The sequence below is a fragment of the Drosophila takahashii genome, chromosome 3L (genome assembly GCF_030179915.1).
Source record: "Drosophila takahashii strain IR98-3 E-12201 chromosome 3L, DtakHiC1v2, whole genome shotgun sequence".
In the NCBI taxonomy this organism is placed as follows: Eukaryota; Metazoa; Arthropoda; class Insecta; order Diptera; family Drosophilidae; genus Drosophila; species Drosophila takahashii.
In genome coordinates, this window is record NC_091680.1 from 3612606 (window position 1) to 3630190 (window position 17585).

General features: G+C 41.0%; 4 protein-coding genes across 11 annotated transcripts in view; 3 read left to right on the forward strand and 1 right to left on the reverse strand.

Moving 5' to 3' along the window:
* Positions 1-1468: 1468 nt before the first annotated feature.
* Positions 1469-17585, reverse strand: part of Fife (regulating synaptic membrane exocytosis protein fife) — a 46157-nt gene continuing 30040 nt past the window's right edge. The window contains exons 12-16 of the mRNA XM_070214234.1: positions 16337-16518; positions 15010-15746; positions 4090-4862; positions 3156-3317; positions 1469-2098 (exon numbers count right to left, since the gene is read on the reverse strand). Of these exons, the coding sequence (XP_070070335.1) occupies positions 1907-2098; positions 3156-3317; positions 4090-4862; positions 15010-15746; positions 16337-16518 (2046 nt within the window). The 3' untranslated portion in view covers positions 1469-1906. The remainder of the gene's footprint in view (positions 2099-3155; positions 3318-4089; positions 4863-15009; positions 15747-16336; positions 16519-17585) is intronic.
* On the forward strand, positions 5464-7736 carry LOC108067239 (putative transporter SVOPL). Of its 2 annotated transcripts, none has more exons than XM_070214615.1 (5): positions 5464-5659; positions 5717-6041; positions 6106-6612; positions 6958-7519; positions 7581-7690. In XM_070214615.1, exons 1-5 carry the CDS (start codon positions 5620-5622, stop codon positions 7659-7661), a joined length of 1515 nt encoding a protein of 504 aa, XP_070070716.1. In that variant the 5' UTR covers positions 5464-5619; the 3' UTR covers positions 7662-7690. The 2 variants fall into 2 exon arrangements, with proteins under 2 accessions (XP_070070716.1, XP_017011666.2); XM_017156177.3 differs by having other exon boundaries at positions 5469-5659; positions 6958-7508; positions 7581-7736.
* Positions 8147-10437, forward strand: LOC108067240 (organic anion transporter 3-like). 4 transcript variants are annotated; one of them, XM_070214617.1, is made up of 6 exons: positions 8147-8304; positions 8362-8686; positions 8748-9254; positions 9517-10067; positions 10133-10228; positions 10287-10437. In XM_070214617.1, the coding sequence occupies exons 1-5, from the start codon at positions 8265-8267 to the stop codon at positions 10180-10182; spliced, it is 1473 nt and encodes a 490-aa protein (XP_070070718.1). In that variant the 5' UTR covers positions 8147-8264; the 3' UTR covers positions 10183-10228; positions 10287-10437. The 4 variants fall into 4 exon arrangements, with proteins under 4 accessions (XP_070070718.1, XP_070070717.1, XP_070070720.1 ...); XM_070214616.1 differs by having other exon boundaries at positions 10278-10420; XM_070214618.1 differs by lacking the exon at positions 8147-8304 and having other exon boundaries at positions 8609-8717; positions 8773-9254; positions 10278-10422.
* On the forward strand, positions 10487-12719 carry LOC108067241 (synaptic vesicle glycoprotein 2C). Of its 4 annotated transcripts, XM_070214620.1 has the most exons (10): positions 10487-10641; positions 10701-11025; positions 11088-11209; positions 11263-11521; positions 11581-11682; positions 11841-11958; positions 12022-12296; positions 12348-12475; positions 12528-12602; positions 12666-12719. In XM_070214620.1, the coding sequence occupies exons 1-9, from the start codon at positions 10608-10610 to the stop codon at positions 12587-12589; spliced, it is 1425 nt and encodes a 474-aa protein (XP_070070721.1). In that variant the 5' UTR covers positions 10487-10607; the 3' UTR covers positions 12590-12602; positions 12666-12719. The 4 variants fall into 4 exon arrangements, with proteins under 4 accessions (XP_070070721.1, XP_017011672.3, XP_017011673.3 ...); XM_017156183.3 differs by lacking the exon at positions 12666-12719 and having other exon boundaries at positions 12528-12648; XM_070214621.1 differs by lacking the exons at positions 10487-10641; positions 12666-12719 and having other exon boundaries at positions 10735-11036; positions 12528-12650.

A 17585-nucleotide genomic window follows, 5' to 3' on the forward strand; every position in this document is an offset into this window, starting at 1 on the left:
ATATATATATATAATATGTACGTTCATATAGTTCACATCTGTGTGTATATTGTTTTACATAGTGTACGCAGGTAATGGCTAAGTTATTTTCTTTAACAAATAGTAGATTTGTATTCTTATAAGCCTTGCTACAGCCCCAATCGGCACTTTTGAAGCGCAATCCTCCCCAGATTCCAGATATGGTGTTATTTTTACAGAGTATTTTCCAAAACACTCGATACCAAAACTCTCTCTCGGCCAAGTACAATAAGTAGTCGTAGTATTAGAGTTATCTAGTAGTAGAAAAGACCGAAAAATACCTAAGAGTAGTTGATAGCAGCTGACTTTGCCGGAAAAATAGCTCCATCAACGAGTAGAACATTAGTGAGTAGTTTTCTTTAATTTTGAGATAGCACAACCATTTTAGTTTTCGTTTACCCTTTAACTAGGTATATAAAACAACAGCCAGATTGTGAAGAGTAATTAGCCAACCGAAAAAGAACGGGAATATATATATATTTCTTTTTACCCTGACTACCTTGACAACTAACCAAGTACTTACAAGATACAACAATGGATTATCTGGTACTCTAAGTATTCTTTTGGGTTTTCTTTTTCTTTTAAAGCAACATCTAACAATAAGAAAAGCCCGCAGCTGCCCTTGAAACAGATATGCGGATATTAAAGAAAGTCGTTAGGTTTAAGGACCTAAGGACTTTTTTAGCCATCGTGACTGGCTTTAAAAGTGTTTAGGACAGTAAAAGTTCCACAATGTCCTCTCGTTGCAGCTTAAGTACTCAGGTGTAAGCGTTGTATAAATAAATCTAGATGTGTTTGTAACTTTAGTTTGAAACTCCAAGTCGTTAGGCTGAACCGCTGATTAGATATTAGATATTCGATTTATACACAAGTTCCGAAAATGTAAATTTTTCACGAGATTGTCCTGTTCTGTGTGTGTGGCTTTCTGCTGAAAAATCTTCTTTGATAGTTTTTTCAAAGAGCGTGGGAAAATGGAAAGAGGAAAAACAGGATTAGAGGGGGTTGTCCTTAAACTCTGCTCTGTGTTGCAATCAAATGCCCTACCATAAAATGACTACAGTAAATTCGTCTTAATCACGCTTTAATCGCACTCAATTCTCACACGCACACACCCATAAAGATTGTCGATTTAAACTAGATTTCATTTTTGAGATTTGGGGATTTTTAGATATTCAGATTTTCGGATTCTTAGAGGCTCAGTTTTATAGATTTCGTGTGGAGCAGTTGAAACCTTGGCGGGGTTATCAGCTGAACGGATAGTGATTTTTCTAGACTGCGCAACATTTAACTAACACTTATTTCGGTTATAAGTAGGCCCTTTTGTTTCGCTACCAAGCTTTAAATCCCTCTCTCTGTGGATTATTCATTCACTTCGTTGCCTCGAAATTTCAACATTATTGTTTTGGTGCCCGTTTCGTTTCCATTCTTCAAACCCACCTTCCATCCATCCATTCAAATTGCGAACAACATTAAACTTTCATAAAACACAACAAGCAAAATATATATACTATATGCTTCTGGTACTCCGATTCCTCAATTATTGTGCTGTCTGTGATATAAGGGTACTCCTCGTACTCCCCCCATTTGTAGTGCTGCATTACCTGTGTACAAACATACCCTACTTACAAAGCTCTCTCACCACGAATATATAGTGTTTAGTGTAACATAACCTGCCAGCCCGCGCTAAGCTCAGTTAACTAATAACTAATACATACAGGGAAATATTATCTCGGGTTAACAATATGTGGTATATGGTATATATATAATATATGGTGTCCATATCTTAGGCGCTAACAAATTGAGCTTGCAGTACTTCCGAGGATTCCAGGGGACTTCGATCTCCGCACTGCCTGTGAACTGGGACTACTACTACCATCGGGTTGTTCGGTCAGGGAGAGTTGTCAGAATCGGAGCCTCCGTAGCTGTGCATCGGGAAGAGCGGATACCAACCGTTGATGGGCTGCCCGATGCTCACCTTGTCCAGATTCACCTCCGTGCCGCCCAGTCCCTGGTTGTGCTCGAAGCCCACGCACCGCTGCCACACCATGATGACGATGTTCCGTCCAAAGACGTCCGAGCTCTGCATTTGCATGGAAATTCGTTATCGTTATGCGTTATTCGTTTGGGTAATTACATGGCGACGGCGGCCAGTAAAATTATGGCGCGTGCCCAACGGGGCGCATCCACCTGTGACACCTTAACCCTCTGTGTACCCAGGGATCTTTAAATTATTGTAAAATAAATACATAAAATAAAACAAAATATTACATCAAATAAATAGGTACATATTTTTTCTGGATTATAGTTATATATTATTTATTTATATATGTTATACCTTTAAAAAAAATAAAAAGAATTTTAATAAAATATAAAATCTTCCAAGGCAGAATTATTGCTATGAACTATAGTCTTAACTTGAATTCCACAAAGTCCATTAAACAATTTGTAAATCTTAAAATAGGAAAAAATAAGCATAGAACTTTAAAATAATTTATTCTTATACCTGTTATTATTGTTCATAGAAAAAAATGTGATTAATTTACATCAGCAAATCCTTTTGATCAAATTTTCCTCTATTTTTTAGAATATATAAAAAAACTTTCAACTAACAATATTTATATATTTAGGGCCGTTTTATCTTCCGTTTGTTAAATTTAAAGTAGGATTAAATCCTTGAAATCGTTTGGACAATCAGAGTTTAAAACTGTTAAATTTAATAGGTGGAGGGAAGAACGGCCCTTAGTTCTGCGAACCTTTCAAATCCTGCAGTATAAGTATTTTTAGTTGACTCTAAGGAAATTCCATTAAAAACCCATTACTCAGTAAACCCATGGAAAAATTTTATAATTCAAATGGAATTTGGGTTTTTAGCAAGGGACTTGAGATCTCCGCGGTATACAGAGGATTAAGGTGGGCCATCTGTCGACCACCTGCTGGTCGCGGAAATTGGCCTTGTCGATGCGGTCCGGCCAGCAGCCATTAATCGCATTACAATGCAGGCAGCAGGTAATAACATCCTGACGTGGCCATGGTCAGGCATCAGTTCGGTGGCATCGCCATCCATCCACCATCATCATCCCCGCGTCATCATCATTATCATCGTCACCAGGCGCTACAACAATGGGCCATTTGCTCACCTGGTACTTAATGGTCTGCCGGTAGATGGGCTCCGCCGCGTGGCGCACAACGCGCGTCTTCTTCTTGTGGCGCAGGCGGTCCCCATCCTTGATGTAGCACTTCACATAGGTATCCGGCGGAGTTTCGCAGTCCTCGTTGACGATATTACGGGCGCAGATTAGCTGAAAACGAGGTACAGTAAAAACGGGGCAATAAAATATGTGTGTTTAATGGTCAGCTCCCAGGGACTCATAAGCTGGAACTCAACTCCCTAGCTCATAACAGTCGAATTCCTATTGCAAACCCTTGTAAGCTGGGTTATAAAAAGGGTATATCAACGTTCATAAAAAGAAAATATATCTTAAGGGAACTGAAAACTATTGAAGAAATAATGGAATTTAAAAAGCTGAAGACTTATTTAAAAATGCATTATTTTAAACCATTTTTTAAAACCTTTTAACATACTTATTTATCCCATTTTTCCTAACAATATTTATTGTAATATTTATTGCGATATTTATTATAATATTTATTGTAATATAATGTATATATAATTTACAATATTTATATATATATTTATGATCTAGTCCTTGAGCCAATAACTTTAAAATAAAAATCTGATTTTAAAGTAAAATTTTTAAAATATTTATATAGAATGAAACCCCTATTAATGTTGCTAAAATTGCTTTTATATGAACTTAACACATCTAAAATATATTTAAGAAGTTCGCTAATCAATTGAAATTAGGTTAAATTTACATTAAATAAAATAAAATTTTCTTTTAGACTATAAAATAAATTTAGTTAATATAAAAAAAAGAACAAAAACAAAAAAACATACAACATTTTATAAATTTAAAAAATTTAAAAAATTTTATACATTAAAAAAAATGTTTTTTAAATGTTTTTAGGGATAAGTTAATATATTCCTTGTAAGTACTCTCGTCAACTCACCTCCACCTCCACATTGCCCTTGATCTTGACGAATCCCATCTTGAGTTCCCCGTACCGCGCGGTGGTCAGGCGGTAGCCCTTCGGATGGATCTGCGAGGGTCCGAGTTTCAGGCCGTAACTGGACTCCCCACCGGTGATGGGCGAGGTGTTGACATAGCTGCCGCTGAGGGTCTTGACCACACTCTGCTTTCGCTGCGGACTATCCATGCCGGGATTATCCACACCCAATCCCAAACCCACGCCGCTCCTCTGATAGACGCTGCCCTTGCGAGTGGGCGTGCCGCCCATGGGCGGTGTTTCGGTGACCTTGGCCACATACATGCTGCCCTTCCGCTGCAGAGTGGTGGTGGTTGTGGGTGGGGCCAACGGAGCCTGGGATTCGCTCAACTGGAAAACGCTGCTCTTGCGCTGCTGCGGCATTTGCTGCTGGCTGGTGGCCATCAGTTGACCCTGTCGACTCGAATCCTGGGCCACATTCGACACGGAGGCGGCCTGTTTGAGCCGCGAGAGCACCTGCTTGGGACTCTGGGGCGGCAACTGGCTACCCGATCCCTTCCAGCGCGGCCTGTAGCGCTTATCCTCGTCCTCGGATGGCGGACTGGTGTCCGCCTGGCCCACTCCCATGGGCAATTGCTGCTGCAAGTACAGCTGCTGCTGCTGCTGCAACTGCAACTGCTGGAGTTGCTGCAACTGTTGCTGCTGCTGTTGCGACAAATCCAGAACGGAACTCTTGCGGCTATTCGGTCCGCTCGGCAATCCAACGCGACTGGCACCTGAACAGGTTGGAAATCACAGGTTAGAGTCTTTCCTTGTGCAATCTTCAAAACGCTTTTGAACTCAACTCAAATTATCAAGTATTACTGGCAGTGATGGGAAAACTATAGTACCATTAACTATATGTCTACCTATCTAGAAGGTAGAAGGCAAATTACCGCTAAAGTATATCCCGATAAGGTGGGAATCCTAATTCTCAAAGACTTCGATAAAGTATTTCATGCATTCTATTGTCATATTGAAATTATCTAAATATATTGTTACATTTTTAAGGCTAGTAAATAAATATTTTTTAGAATGACGATATTCACTAATACTGGGTAACTATCTAAATAAAAAAGTTATTTTTCAAACTTCTTATGAAACCTTATTTTTTTTAAAAGTTACACTTTTAAACTGATTATTATTATCATTTAGATGAAATACTTATTTTATTTACATTTAAACTTAAGCCTTTTAAATGTTTTATAATTTGTTAACCAAATTTCATTTTGAAAACAGCTTTTCCTCAATTGACATTAACATTTTCATAGTTAAGTATTAACTTCTCCTAATTTCTTTCTGAGTTTTCCATCACTGCTTTTCCGGGGACGTAGAATGAAAGGGTGTTACAGGACTAGGACTAAGAATAAGAATAAGAAAAAAGGGAAAGCTACACTGAACAAAGCATGCAGCTAAACAACATCTAAATCAGTATTGATTTTGAAATTCAGTCGATTTCTTTTGTTTAATTGCTTATTTTATAATGTTTTCAAGATGCCGGCAATGGATTTGGACACTGCCCTGTTGACCATGGGTAAGGAGACTAATAACTATTATATTCCATATTCCATTTAAGAGATCAATCTTAAAGGTTACGGCTGTGGTCAGGTGATAATCTTCGCTGTGAGCTTCTTCGTCTACTTTTACTCTGTGTCCGAGTCCATGAGTGCTGGTTATCTCGTCATTCTGTCCTCCTGCGATTTTGCAACTACCGGAGGTGACAAGACCCTCTTGGCCAACTCCCTGCTGGGAGGAATGGTGGCCTCTGGCCTCTTCATTGGCCTCGTGGCGGACAGATATGGCCGAAAGTTCACCATTCGGCTAGCATTAATTGGTGCCCTATGCTTCTCGTTTCTCTCGGCCTTAATGCCGGAGCTCTATTCCATGGCTGTGATGCGGATGATTGTCGGCATTTTGTAGGTTGAATGGATCGCTCAAAAGGAGTTCGCGTTCTAATTCAATCCCCTATACCATCCCTAGCCTCTCGGGAGTTGCCTCTTTGCAGGTTGGCTTCCTGACCGAGTTCCATGCCCCCAAGTGGCGCCCTCTGGTGGTCACCCTTTGCAGCCATTCCCAGACCGCTGCCCTCATGTACTGCCCCCTGATGGGCATGGCCATTTTGCCCACAAATTTCAGTATAACCCTGAGCAGCAACTACGATATGCGCGCCTGGCGATTCCTAATGATGGTGATCGAAATTCCTGGCTGGATAGGTCTATTGGGCATTAGTCTTGTGCCAGAGACCCCGTACTATCTGATGTCCGTCAATCGTGAGGATAAGGCCATTATGGCCCTCAAATGGATATGTCGGATGAATCGGAAAAAGTGGGAGGACTTTGAAATATCGGTAGCCGAACTTCCAAGGGCCACCATCGTTGCGGGGGGCTTCTGGAAAGAATTGTGGGACGAGAGTATACGGCTTTTCAAGCGACCATATGTCGGCAGATTTATGCTCTGTCTGTGGTTAATTTTCGGAATATTCTTCGTGTAAGTGCTTTAAAACCCAAGTCTTAGAGATAATTAGGTTCTGTATCAAAAGTTTTGTAGGTATTTTTTATTAGGACATGTTTGTTTGTAAGTTAAGGTTACCCTAAGAAGTAGTTTCTAAGTTAGGGTAACCCCAAAAGGTAGTTTCCGAAAAAGGGGTACCCTAATAAGTAGATTCTAAGCCATGGTAACCCAAAGAAGTTTTTGAAATAAGGTAACCCTTAAAAGTAGTTCCTAAGTTATGGTAACCCAAAGAAACAATTTTGAAGTAGTTTCAAAGGGATTTCGCGAGGTTTTCCTTTTTCAGATGTCAATCAATATCGATTCTGTTTAACTACTTCGCAGAGCCATTGGAATGGGCATCTGGTTTCCGGTTATCCGCAACATGGACAACTCGGGCCACCACCGGTTTTGCTACCTGATCCATCATAACCCAATAATAAATAAGCATAACATACGGACGGCGAACGGAACGGACACAGGGGTGCCACATTGCCACGATGTGATGAGCAACTTCATCGATCCCATCTACTATGCATTGGCCTACATGAGCTGTTTTATTCTATCCTCGCTTTTGTTGCAGTGCATGGCGAGGAAGTTCGCGATTGCCGTTCACATCGCGCTGGCCTGTATCCTTGGCTTATGTCTTAATTTCCTAAAGCAACCGACCATGGTGCTGATCTTCTTCACGCTCATGATGGTTCTTCCCGGGGTCCTGATCCCTCTGGCCACCTCGGCCCTGGTCGATTGCCTGCCCACCCATCTGCGAGGCAAGGCAATCTGTATGGTGCGATCCCTGGCCCGTTTTGGTGGCGTCTTGGGCAGCACTCTGGTTGGAATGCTAATGAGGATCACCTGCGATGTAACCTTAAACATTTTCAATGTCGCTCTGGCTCGTAAGTTGAAGGTTCTGCCTTTCTGTCTTAGTTTCTAAGGTTTGGATCTTAAATTAATATCTTTTTCTCCAGTTTGTGTCGTGTTGGCCGTCTTTCAACCCAAAGGCATGCCTGCATCATAGCAAAATTACGTCTATATATATATATTTTTAAGTTTCTTAGACGAAGTTGTATATATCTTTAAATAAAAATCTTAGCCGTAAAGAATTTTAATTTGTAACACATATTTTTAAGACCAAAAATTTCATGGCATAGCAATCCGTATTGAGGTTTCAATTCTTAATTCTTTCTTCTAAATCTTCTAAATTATACATTTATACACTTAAAAATGTTCTAAGGATAAGTGACATCGATGACATGTTCGCCGAATGGGGTAAGTCCTTCCCCATCCGATAGATTACTTTAGTGATTCTGATACTTCTGATCCCTTAGGTTATGGCAAGATGCAATACATTGTTTTATTTTTAAAACAGCTTTCTCACAACTAGGAAGTCTAAAACGGAATGTATTTGAATTGGTTATATTATCGAATTGACATTAATAGTTTCATAAATTCTTTCTGGATTTCCCGTTACTGGCTTATCGGGACTAAGAATAAGAATAAGAAAAAAGGGAAAGTTACCCTGAACAAAGCATGCAGCTAAACAACATCTGAATCAGTATTGATTTGGAAATTCAGTCTATTTCTTTTGTTTAATTGCATATTCTATAATGTTTCTCGGTCATTGTTCCTAATTAATTTATTGAGTTTTCAAGATGCCGGCAATGGATTTGGACACTGCCCTGTTGACCATAGGTAAGGAGACTATAAACTATTTAATATTCCATAGTTTTTATGTTTGATCTCTTAAAGGTTACGGTTGTGGTCAGGTGATAATCTTCGTTGTGAGCTTCTTCGTCTACTTTTACTCTGTGTCAGAGGCCATGAGTGCTGGTTACCTCGTCATTTTGACCTCCTGCGATTTTGCAACTACCAGAGGTGAAAAGACCCTGTTGGCCAACTCACTTCTGGGCGGAATGGTTGCCTCCGGCCTCTTCATTGGCCTCATAGCGGACAGATATGGCAGAAAGTTCACCATTCGGCTTGCATTAATTGGTGCCCTATGCTTCTCGTTCTTCTCGGCCTTAATGCCGGAGCTCTATTCCCTGGCTGTGATGCGGATGATTGTGGGAGTTTTGTAGGTTGAACGGATCCTTTAAAAGGAGTTCGTAAGAGGTCTAACCAAATATCACCTTTAGCCTCTCTGGAGTTGCTTCTTTGCAGGTGGGCTTCCTGACTGAGTTCCATGCCCCCAAATGGCGCCCTCTGGTGGTGACCCTTTGCAGCCAATCCCAGACCGCTGCCCTCATGTACTGCCCCCTGATGGGCATGGCCATTTTGCCCCCAAATTTCAGTGTAACCATTAGCAGCAACTACGATATGCGTGCCTGGCGATTCCTAATGATGGCCATGGAGATTCCTGGCTGGATAGGTCTATTGGGCATTAGTCTTGTGCCAGAGACCCCGTACTATCTGATGTCCGTCAATCGTGAGGATAAGGCCATTATGGCCCTCAAATGGATATGCCGGATGAATCGGAAAAAGTGGGAGGACCTTGAAATATCGGTAGCCGAACTTCCAAGGGCCACCATCGTAGCGGGGGGCTTCTGGAGAGAATTGTGGTACGAGAGTATGCGGCTCTTCAGACGACCATATGTTACCAGATTTATGCTCTGTCTTTGGCTTGTTTTTGGAATATACCTCGTGTAAGTTTTTTAAAATCCAAGTCAAAGGTTTTGTAATCATTTTGTATTACTTCATTTGCTATTCATTATTGCTTGCAAGTTAGGGTAACCCTAAGAAGCAGTTTCTAAGCCATGGTAACCCTTAAAAGTAATTTTTACAATATGGTAACCCTTAGAAGTAGTTCCGAGTTATGGTAACCCAAAGATGTAGTTTCGAAAGGATTTCGAAGGGGATTTTTTTTCAGATGCCAATCAATATTGATTCTGTTTAACTACTTCGCAGATCTATTGGATTGGGGATCTGGTTTCCGGTTATCCGCAACATGGACAACTCGGGCAATCACCAGTTTTGCTATCTGATCCATCATAACCCAACATTAAATAAGCATAGCGAACGGTCGGTGAACGGAACGGACACTGGGGAGCCACATTGCCACGATGTGATGAGCAACTTCATCGATCCCATCTACTATGCATTGGCATACATGGGCTGTTTTATTCTATCCTCGCTTTTGTTGCAGTGCATGGCGAGGAAGTTCGCGATTGCCGTTCACATTGCGGTAGCCTGTATCCTTGGCTTATGTCTAAATTTCCTAAATCAACCAACCATGGTGCTGATCTTCTTCACGCTCATGATGGTTCTGCCCGGTGTCCTGATCCCTTTGGCCAGCTCGGCCATGGTCGATTGTCTGCCCACCCATTTGCGAGGCAAAGCAATCTGCATGGTGCGATCCCTGGCCCGTTTTGGTGGCGTCTTGGGCAGCACTCTGGTTGGAATGCTAATGAGGATCTCCTGCGATGTAACTTTGAACATTTTCAATGTCATTCTGGCTTGTAAGTTGACCGTTTTCCCTTTAATTTTAAGGTTCTGGGACTTAAGATCACCTTTCCTTCTACAGTGTGTGTCGTTTTGGCCATCTTTCAACCCAAAGGCATTCCTGCATCATAGTGAAATTACTAGTAAATGGAAATTACTAGTATTAATGGAATAGAAGGTATGAACTTAAGGTATGTATGAGGTTTGGTCTATTTTATGTTTCTTAGGCTTCGTAGGTACCTCTGGACGTGGTTGCGACTTCTCCTGGCTGCTAAATGGTACTAAGAACATTTCTACTTTGCTTTATGTTTCACCATTAAGCTTTAATCAGGAGAGTAAGAAGTCTGTTTGAAGACGTCCAAGATCTGATAAGTCCTTAAAAATTAACTAAAATTCGATGTATCTTTAAATAAAAATCTGATCCGAAAGGAATTTCTATATGTAACACTTATTTTTGAAGGCATAGCAATCCGTAGTTAAGTTTCAATTCCTAATTCTTTCCTATCTTCAAAATTAAAAAGTTTTTATACATTTATACACCTAAAAATGTTCTAAGGATGAGTGACATTGATGACGTGTTCGCCGAATTGGGTAAGTCCTTTTTCATGCGGTAGATTTTTATAGTGATCCTGATCATTGTGATCCTCTAGGTTTTGGCAGGATGCAGTTCGTTGTTTTATTTTGCTGTTTTGTACTGCAAGTGTGGATAACCAACGAGCAGCTGGGCATTGGAGTGGTACTGGCAGGAGCCAGTTGTGAGCTGGAAATCCACGATAAGCGGCTGGCCTGGCTAATGGCGGGAAATTTTACAGCTCAGCTGGTATCCTGTTTTCTATGGGGCCAATTGTCGGACGTTCATGGAAGACGCAAAGTGATTTTGCTTACGGGAATCTGCTCAAACTTATTATCCATTCTTTCGGCTTTTATGCCAGAGTTTTGGGGATTCTTTGGCCTGCGTATATTATCAGGTTTCTTGTGAGTGGGAGGTACTTTCCCAGATTCTAAATTTATTAATCTTTAAAACCTTTCTTTCAAAGTCTCTCAGCTTCGGTGGTCAGTTGCCTGACCTACATGAGTGAGTTCACAAAGGTTTCCCTGCGACCCAGAGTGCTGACCATTATGAGCTATGCCATCGGTTTCAGTCTTATCTATGTGCCGGGTAAGAATCGCTTTGCTAACCTCTTCGGATGATCGAATTTCTCATTTTCTAAGCTCTGGCTGGTGGCATTTTACCGCTGGATATCAAGGTCAGTGCCTGGCGTATCCTGCTGTTGCTCAACCAGTTGCCCGGAGCCATAGGCATCATCGTTTTGATCTTCCTGCCCGAGAGTCCCAAGTACTATCTTTCGGTTGGCGAACAGGAGAAGGCCATGAAGGTAATGGAGAGGGTCTGCCGGATGAACAAGGGCAAGAATGCTACGCTGGAAAGTTTTGGGGTGTCCTCACTCACACAGCCTCGCTTGCGCCACAAGTAAGGATTAAGATTTCAGTACCCACTTTCGAATTTTAATAAATTTCCCATGCCTGCAGGTCCATGTTTTTAGGCCCTTGCCAAGATGTCAAGATTCTGATGACTAAATATTCAAAATTCATGTGGATTTTCGCATTCGCCTTCTTTAGCCTGTCTGGACTGTGAGTTGAAAATGTATTAGTAAGGCTTAAGAATTCGCGGAATCTGAAGAATTCACAAGTTAACTTTTGTGATTATTATGAAAGAAGAATTCGGAAAACCAATTTGAATTTATTTTTTATTTTTAATTTATTTAATAATATTTAATTTTATTTTATAGAGCCTTCGCTCTGCCTATTTGGATGTTGCGGATCAGGGTTATGACGAGTCAAGAGGAAAAGCCGGAGACGATATGCAATCTCTTGCAGGAGAAAATTACGAGTCCAAAAGATGTGAAAGTTGGTAGTGGTACTTATAGTACGGGTAAAGACACTTCTTACTACTTTTTGTGTTTCTTATAGTGCCATTTAACCTATGATGAAATGGAGGATCCTCTTATTCATGGTTTCGTTGTCCTCAGCCTTTTCATTGTCACCAGCCTTCTCTTGATTTGCCTTAATCGACGAACACTCGTTTTGCTTTTTATTTCGATTGCCATCCTGGGATGCGCTTTATTGAACTTTGTGAAGGCGCCTCTCCTCATATTAATTAGCTTTATGGCCGTAATCGATCCACCAATGTGCTGCATCAGGTTGACAAGTTCCCTGCTCATAGATTTCATACCCACTCATCTGAGGTAACATCTTTATGTTGTTATTATTATAATATATTATTATATTATTTGCAGGGGAAAAGCCTTTTCTATTACCCTTATGATGGGTCGTTGTGGTGTCCTGATGAGCAACTTGTATGTGGGCTACACTTTGACACACGTCTGCTATGCCACCTTCAATAGTTTTATTCTATTGCTCATAGGTAAGCTTTGACTTCTTACTAAAAATTATAGCTAAAAATTATATCCCAATAGTTTGCGGTATCCTCGTGTTCTTATTACCAGCCGAATATAGAATGGATAGTTTTTCAATGTGATGAGGACTCTTGTGTAAATTAGTAAATAAATATACCAGATGTGAATTAAAAAGGCATTCCTCTTACTTATCTTTAGGTATTTGGGAAACTTTTTGGAAAATAAAATGATGATGGGTTTTCCCTATCGGCCCTGCCAATCAGTCAATCAATCATTCAATCAATTGGGCGCTCACAGCACGAAGTACAAATTTGACGGCAAAAAGGATTATGGCCAAAGTTCAAATATTTTTGTGCGCCAGCCAAAAAAATAAAATAAACGTCAAATAAACTTGGCGACAGCTGCGTTTATATGGTCTCTCGAGTTTTTATTTTTCTGTGTGGTGTGTATTTGAGCCCAGCGGATATGAAAGTGCGTAAAAGGCAAAACGGAAACGGAAGGCAAGGCAATCGCTAAGCGGCTTAATAATAACTGTCGAGCAAAAGAAAATCGAATCGAAGGAAAGGCAAAGCAAAGTAAGGGAAAGCGAGAAAACATATTGGCAAAGACAGCCGAGACTTTCTTTTTTGCTGAGCAAGCACAATAATAGGGACATCTTGGCAGCCAGGTTCCCCAGCGAGTATAGAGCTGTCAATTCCGTATACAAATGGTATATATGGTACATATGTATCCCCAAGTTTGTAGAGGACTTTTTCCAGACACAGACGCTGCTTATTTTCATATTTAACGGCTTGTTTGTGGCTCTGGGAAATGCGAATGAGAATTTCGGCTTTGTTCTGTTATCGCGTTTCATTTTTTTTTTTTCAGTCTCTGTGACTTTTCATATTTCGCTTCGCTTTTTTGGGAAAAGTTAATTTCAAGGCTGAGCTATTTCGACGGGGCGTTGAAGGGTTTATGAGGGCGGCGAACTGTTACCAACAGGTAATAAGGGGTTTTCCCCTTTTGAGCTTTGCATTTTAAACTCAAATTTGCCAGCGAGTTTCGGGCTTTTGTTCGTTTTTTTCGGAGGGGGGCTGTGAAAATAGCATCTATAAGCTTTAATAAGCCCCAGTCTACACAGGGGAGAAGTTTTCATGTCCCAGGACGACGACGACGACACTCCTCTCCACTGGATTATCAAGAGAAGTACGTGAGCCTGGATGAGTGTGTAATGAGATTTCGGCTTTTTCGCTTTTCGGCAGCTCGCAAAACATGCATGCGAGTACGTATATAGACGGTTACTACTAAGTAATTGTGTGTAAAAGTGGGCGTTAATTAAGTGGCATGCATGCAGCTAGCTGGAATCAAGAATTCCAGTTAAATGGCGCTAATTAAGGTTGTAGAAAATCAAGAAGCTGAAGAAGTAGGCAAGCTGAAACCAAAATGCCAAACGCAACTCAATCTCAACTCAAGTTCATTTTGCATTCTTACCAGTGGTGAGTGATGGTGTTTTCTATAGAGTGTGTGGAACATACTGTAGTTTCTTACTTTTTTGTTTAAATATTTTGCAGCAAAGCTCAATTTGCAGGTATTCCTATTTTTGGTTTCTTGTATAATTTACAAAAGGTTTTAAGGTTTAAGGTTTTTGGTTTTGCAGAGTTTGCTGGTTTCTGTTTTCTGTATTCTGGATTTCTACCATTTGTGGTTGCTCTGGTTGTGGTGCAGTGTGAAGGGTGAGCCCTTTTCATTAGATTAAGCAAAAGAATTACGAGTAACTGACAGGTGCTGAGGGCTTTAAATAAGTGGCTTTAGTTAGTGCTTTATGCTTTTGTTTATTTGATTTTGGATTTAATTAAGTTTAAGTTTTGTGTGGCTTGCTGTTTGGTTGCTGGGCATTTGCATTTCTAGTGTTTTGTCCAGTTTGTGTAGGGTGTGTCAAAGCTTTGATAATGCGACACCGATATTGTGGCTAATAGTGGGAAAGATATGGAAGAAGTTATTAGAGAGAGACAGTTGTAAATATATATGTAAGAAGTAGATGTGTAAGATGCAATGTCAGGTTTAGTGGGTGTCCACATAGCATAGAGCAGCAAGGCACAGTTGGGTGGTTTTTTGTGGGGGATTTAAAAGAAATGCAGAGAGAGAGAGACACAGGAACATAGCGGAGAGAAAGAGAGAAGGCAGCAAGAGATCTCTTGCTTTGAAGTATTCCAAATCATAATAATATAAATAACTTAGGGTTCCCACACAAATTCTGATGATATCAAATAATTTCCATGAGCATTTAGCTTATAGCATAATTAAGCGTGATAAGCTAATAGAAAATATAATTTCTTTAATTAAAGCTAAAAGTAGTGGACAATTTTGAAAAAGTTTTAAGTCTCTCTTTGATTTCTTCGATCGAGCACATGGCGCCCGAGCAGGGACCTTTATAACATGAATGGACATGTAGAATCAGTCGTCTAATTTTGCTATTTGCCTTGTGTTCTTGGGCATTACGTCATATCATCTTTGATAGTTCTTCCAAATGTTCCAATTTTTGTTTAAAATCCCCTCTACTCACGTCTCGATCCCATGCGCTTGTGCTGCTCGGTGCCCAGACTCATGGTACGCCCCAGCTCGCCGCGGACAGCCTTCAAGGATTTCAAGATCTCATCCGGATCGCGTCGAGCCACGGACGAACGGCGCCTGCCCACCAAATAAGAGGTGGGCGGCGTGGCCATGGCGTCCTCCTCCAGCCGATTCTTTTCGGCATCCTGGAAGCTCGATCGACGCGAACCCGGCAATGAGCGCGAGAAGTCCTTGCCCAGCTGGTAGACCTCCACTTCCATGGTTTCCGACTGCGAGGAACCGCGTCGCGAGCCAGCTATCCAGGCGTGATCCGGATGCAGCAGCGAGGTTCCATCTCCGATGGAGTCTACGTCATCGGAGTTGGAGCGGTGCATATTATAATCGCGACGCAGCAACCGGGTCACATCGCCACTCGGAGCTCCGGCGCCGGCTGCAATGGAGCCGCGAGGCGAAACACTTGGCGATTTGCTGATGCTAATGCCACGCAGACCCTTGGTATCGTCCAGCCGACACCAGATGGCCTGGTCGTCGAGGAAGGCCTGCTGCAGCTCGATGCTGCATTCACCGAGGAAAATGGATTCGGTGTGGGGTACCAGGTCCCACAGCTGGATGTCTATGTAGCGATCCATCAAGGTGTCGGCCTTCACATGACCGAAGGTCAGTGTGGCGTTCCAAATGGGATTCTGTGTGGGTCGGCTGACCTCCGTTTGCTGCACGCTGCCATCGCCACTGCAGAAAGGGAAAAGTATATAACGATTGTTTATAAAGTATAGGTAACTACACTATAAGATTGTTCTTAAAATTTAAAAAAATGGTAGGGTTAACATGGCGCCCGAACAGGGTAATAAAAGTAGTGAGGCTAACATGGCGCCCGAACTGGGACCTTATAAGCATATTTTGTGGTTGTGAATGCTAAGATTAATGAACTTTACTTTTGTTTATTTTAGAGCTTTTCTTTAAAATTAAACAAAAAAGTAAACGCCCAAACTGGGTCATCAAACTAGGAAACTTTTTAAAAAATATTTCATGTTAGTGAATTTTGAGACTAGTTAAAGAAACAAGGTTTAATTTATAAGACAGTTTCTTCCAAAACTTTATTATGTATTAAAGTAGTAATGGGAACATGGCGCCCGAACAGGTTCCACTTATAAATATTTTATGTTTGTGAATGCCAAGACTTGTAAATTTAAAAATGAATACAATATTTCATTATTTGTTAAGACTTGTAAATTAAAAAATATTTTAGTTGACTAGAGACTTTAGAGAATGTAACAAAATGGTAACGCTAACATGGCGCCCGAGCAGGGTTGTTTACTCACCATTTGGGCAGAATGCGGACCTTGGCGTACGCCTCGGGCAGATTGCCGTGTCCGTAGGCCTCGTCCCGCAGTGCCAGGTCATCGCCGGCCATCAGGGAGACGACCAGCTCGTTGCGCTCAGCATGGTACCACACCTGGATCTGCACCCTTCCGGTGACGAGCTTCTCGCGGGCAATTTGCTCCTGGGGTGGGTGGGTATCAAAAACGCTCGTTAGTTCACGGGTCTCAAAAATAGCTCGGTCTGCGATTGCCTGCCGCTCTATTCAACTCTTAACAATCGCTAGGAATATATATTATGGTATGTATATTTCTAGATTTATCAGCCTAGTGCCTAAACAAAAGCATTTTGTTCGCCTTTTTGCCTATTTACAGTTGTTCGGCTGTTGTTGTTTTCTGAAAATTTGCGTGTTTGTTTCGCTTTTTTGTTGTTTTTGTGTGTAACTGCGTGTGTGTACATAACTGAAGAACAAATTAAAGCAATCAAAACGTAAATAAAACTAATTAAACGAGTGAGAACGAAGGGCTGGTGGTGGCGGTGGTGGTGGGCAGGGGGTGGTACATGGTGGAACATGCTAGTTAAATTGCAATGCATCATCCCCCTCGGGGGCTAAAAACACAAACACAAATACGAATACGAAATACGAAACTGAAAAGCAGGCACACATAAATATAATGCAAATTATGATGTTCGCACACTGGAACAGTGAGAACACTGAAAACACCGATGTGCATGTGTTCGCTATTTACAAAAGGAAAGGCACACACATGCACAGATAAACAAAGAGGACCGCAAATGCAATCTGCTCGGGGGCCTCCAGTGTCTAGTGTTTTGTATGCCCCAAAACGGAAGTCATTGCGGCGCAGTTGTGCATGAAGGTCCTGCGATTGTTGCTGAAAAACTAGTACTATGTTACTATACTATATAGATATGTGCACCAAGAGAAACTCAACTGGGAATTTAGGTTTTTTTTTTCAAAGCTAATCTAATATGCTTTTTATATAATGGAAAAAATTCTTTTAAATTTAATAATTAAATATTTATCCTTCAGATAATCTTATTTCTCCTCCAATTTGTAATGATAAATAAATATAAAAAATTTCTAGGGTATTGAAATCACTTAAGAAGGCACCCAAAAGTATGCAGTAAAAAGGGTAACCTCGATTTCGCATTGAATTTTGATTTAAAAATATTTTCTAGCATACTTTTTGACACTAGTAATTTTTCTACTAATTTTTGATCCACAATTGC

Coding starts and splice junctions, on each gene's coding strand:
- LOC108067239 (XM_070214615.1), top strand. CDS start 5,620: ATGCCGGCAATGGATTTGGACACTGCCCTGTTGACCATGG. Junction 6,042..6,105: donor CGGATGATTGTCGGCATTTT/GTAGGTTGAATG, acceptor TACCATCCCTAG/CCTCTCGGGAGTTGCCTCTT. Junction 7,520..7,580: donor CTCTGGCTCGTAAGTTGAAG/GTTCTGCCTTTC, acceptor CTTTTTCTCCAG/TTTGTGTCGTGTTGGCCGTC.
- LOC108067240 (XM_070214617.1), top strand. CDS start 8,265: ATGCCGGCAATGGATTTGGACACTGCCCTGTTGACCATAG. Junction 8,687..8,747: donor CGGATGATTGTGGGAGTTTT/GTAGGTTGAACG, acceptor TATCACCTTTAG/CCTCTCTGGAGTTGCTTCTT. Junction 9,255..9,516: donor GTTTTTGGAATATACCTCGT/GTAAGTTTTTTA, acceptor ACTACTTCGCAG/ATCTATTGGATTGGGGATCT.
- LOC108067241 (XM_070214620.1), top strand. CDS start 10,608: ATGAGTGACATTGATGACGTGTTCGCCGAATTGG. Junction 11,683..11,840: donor TTCTTTAGCCTGTCTGGACT/GTGAGTTGAAAA, acceptor TTTATTTTATAG/AGCCTTCGCTCTGCCTATTT. Junction 11,959..12,021: donor CGAGTCCAAAAGATGTGAAA/GTTGGTAGTGGT, acceptor TGTTTCTTATAG/TGCCATTTAACCTATGATGA.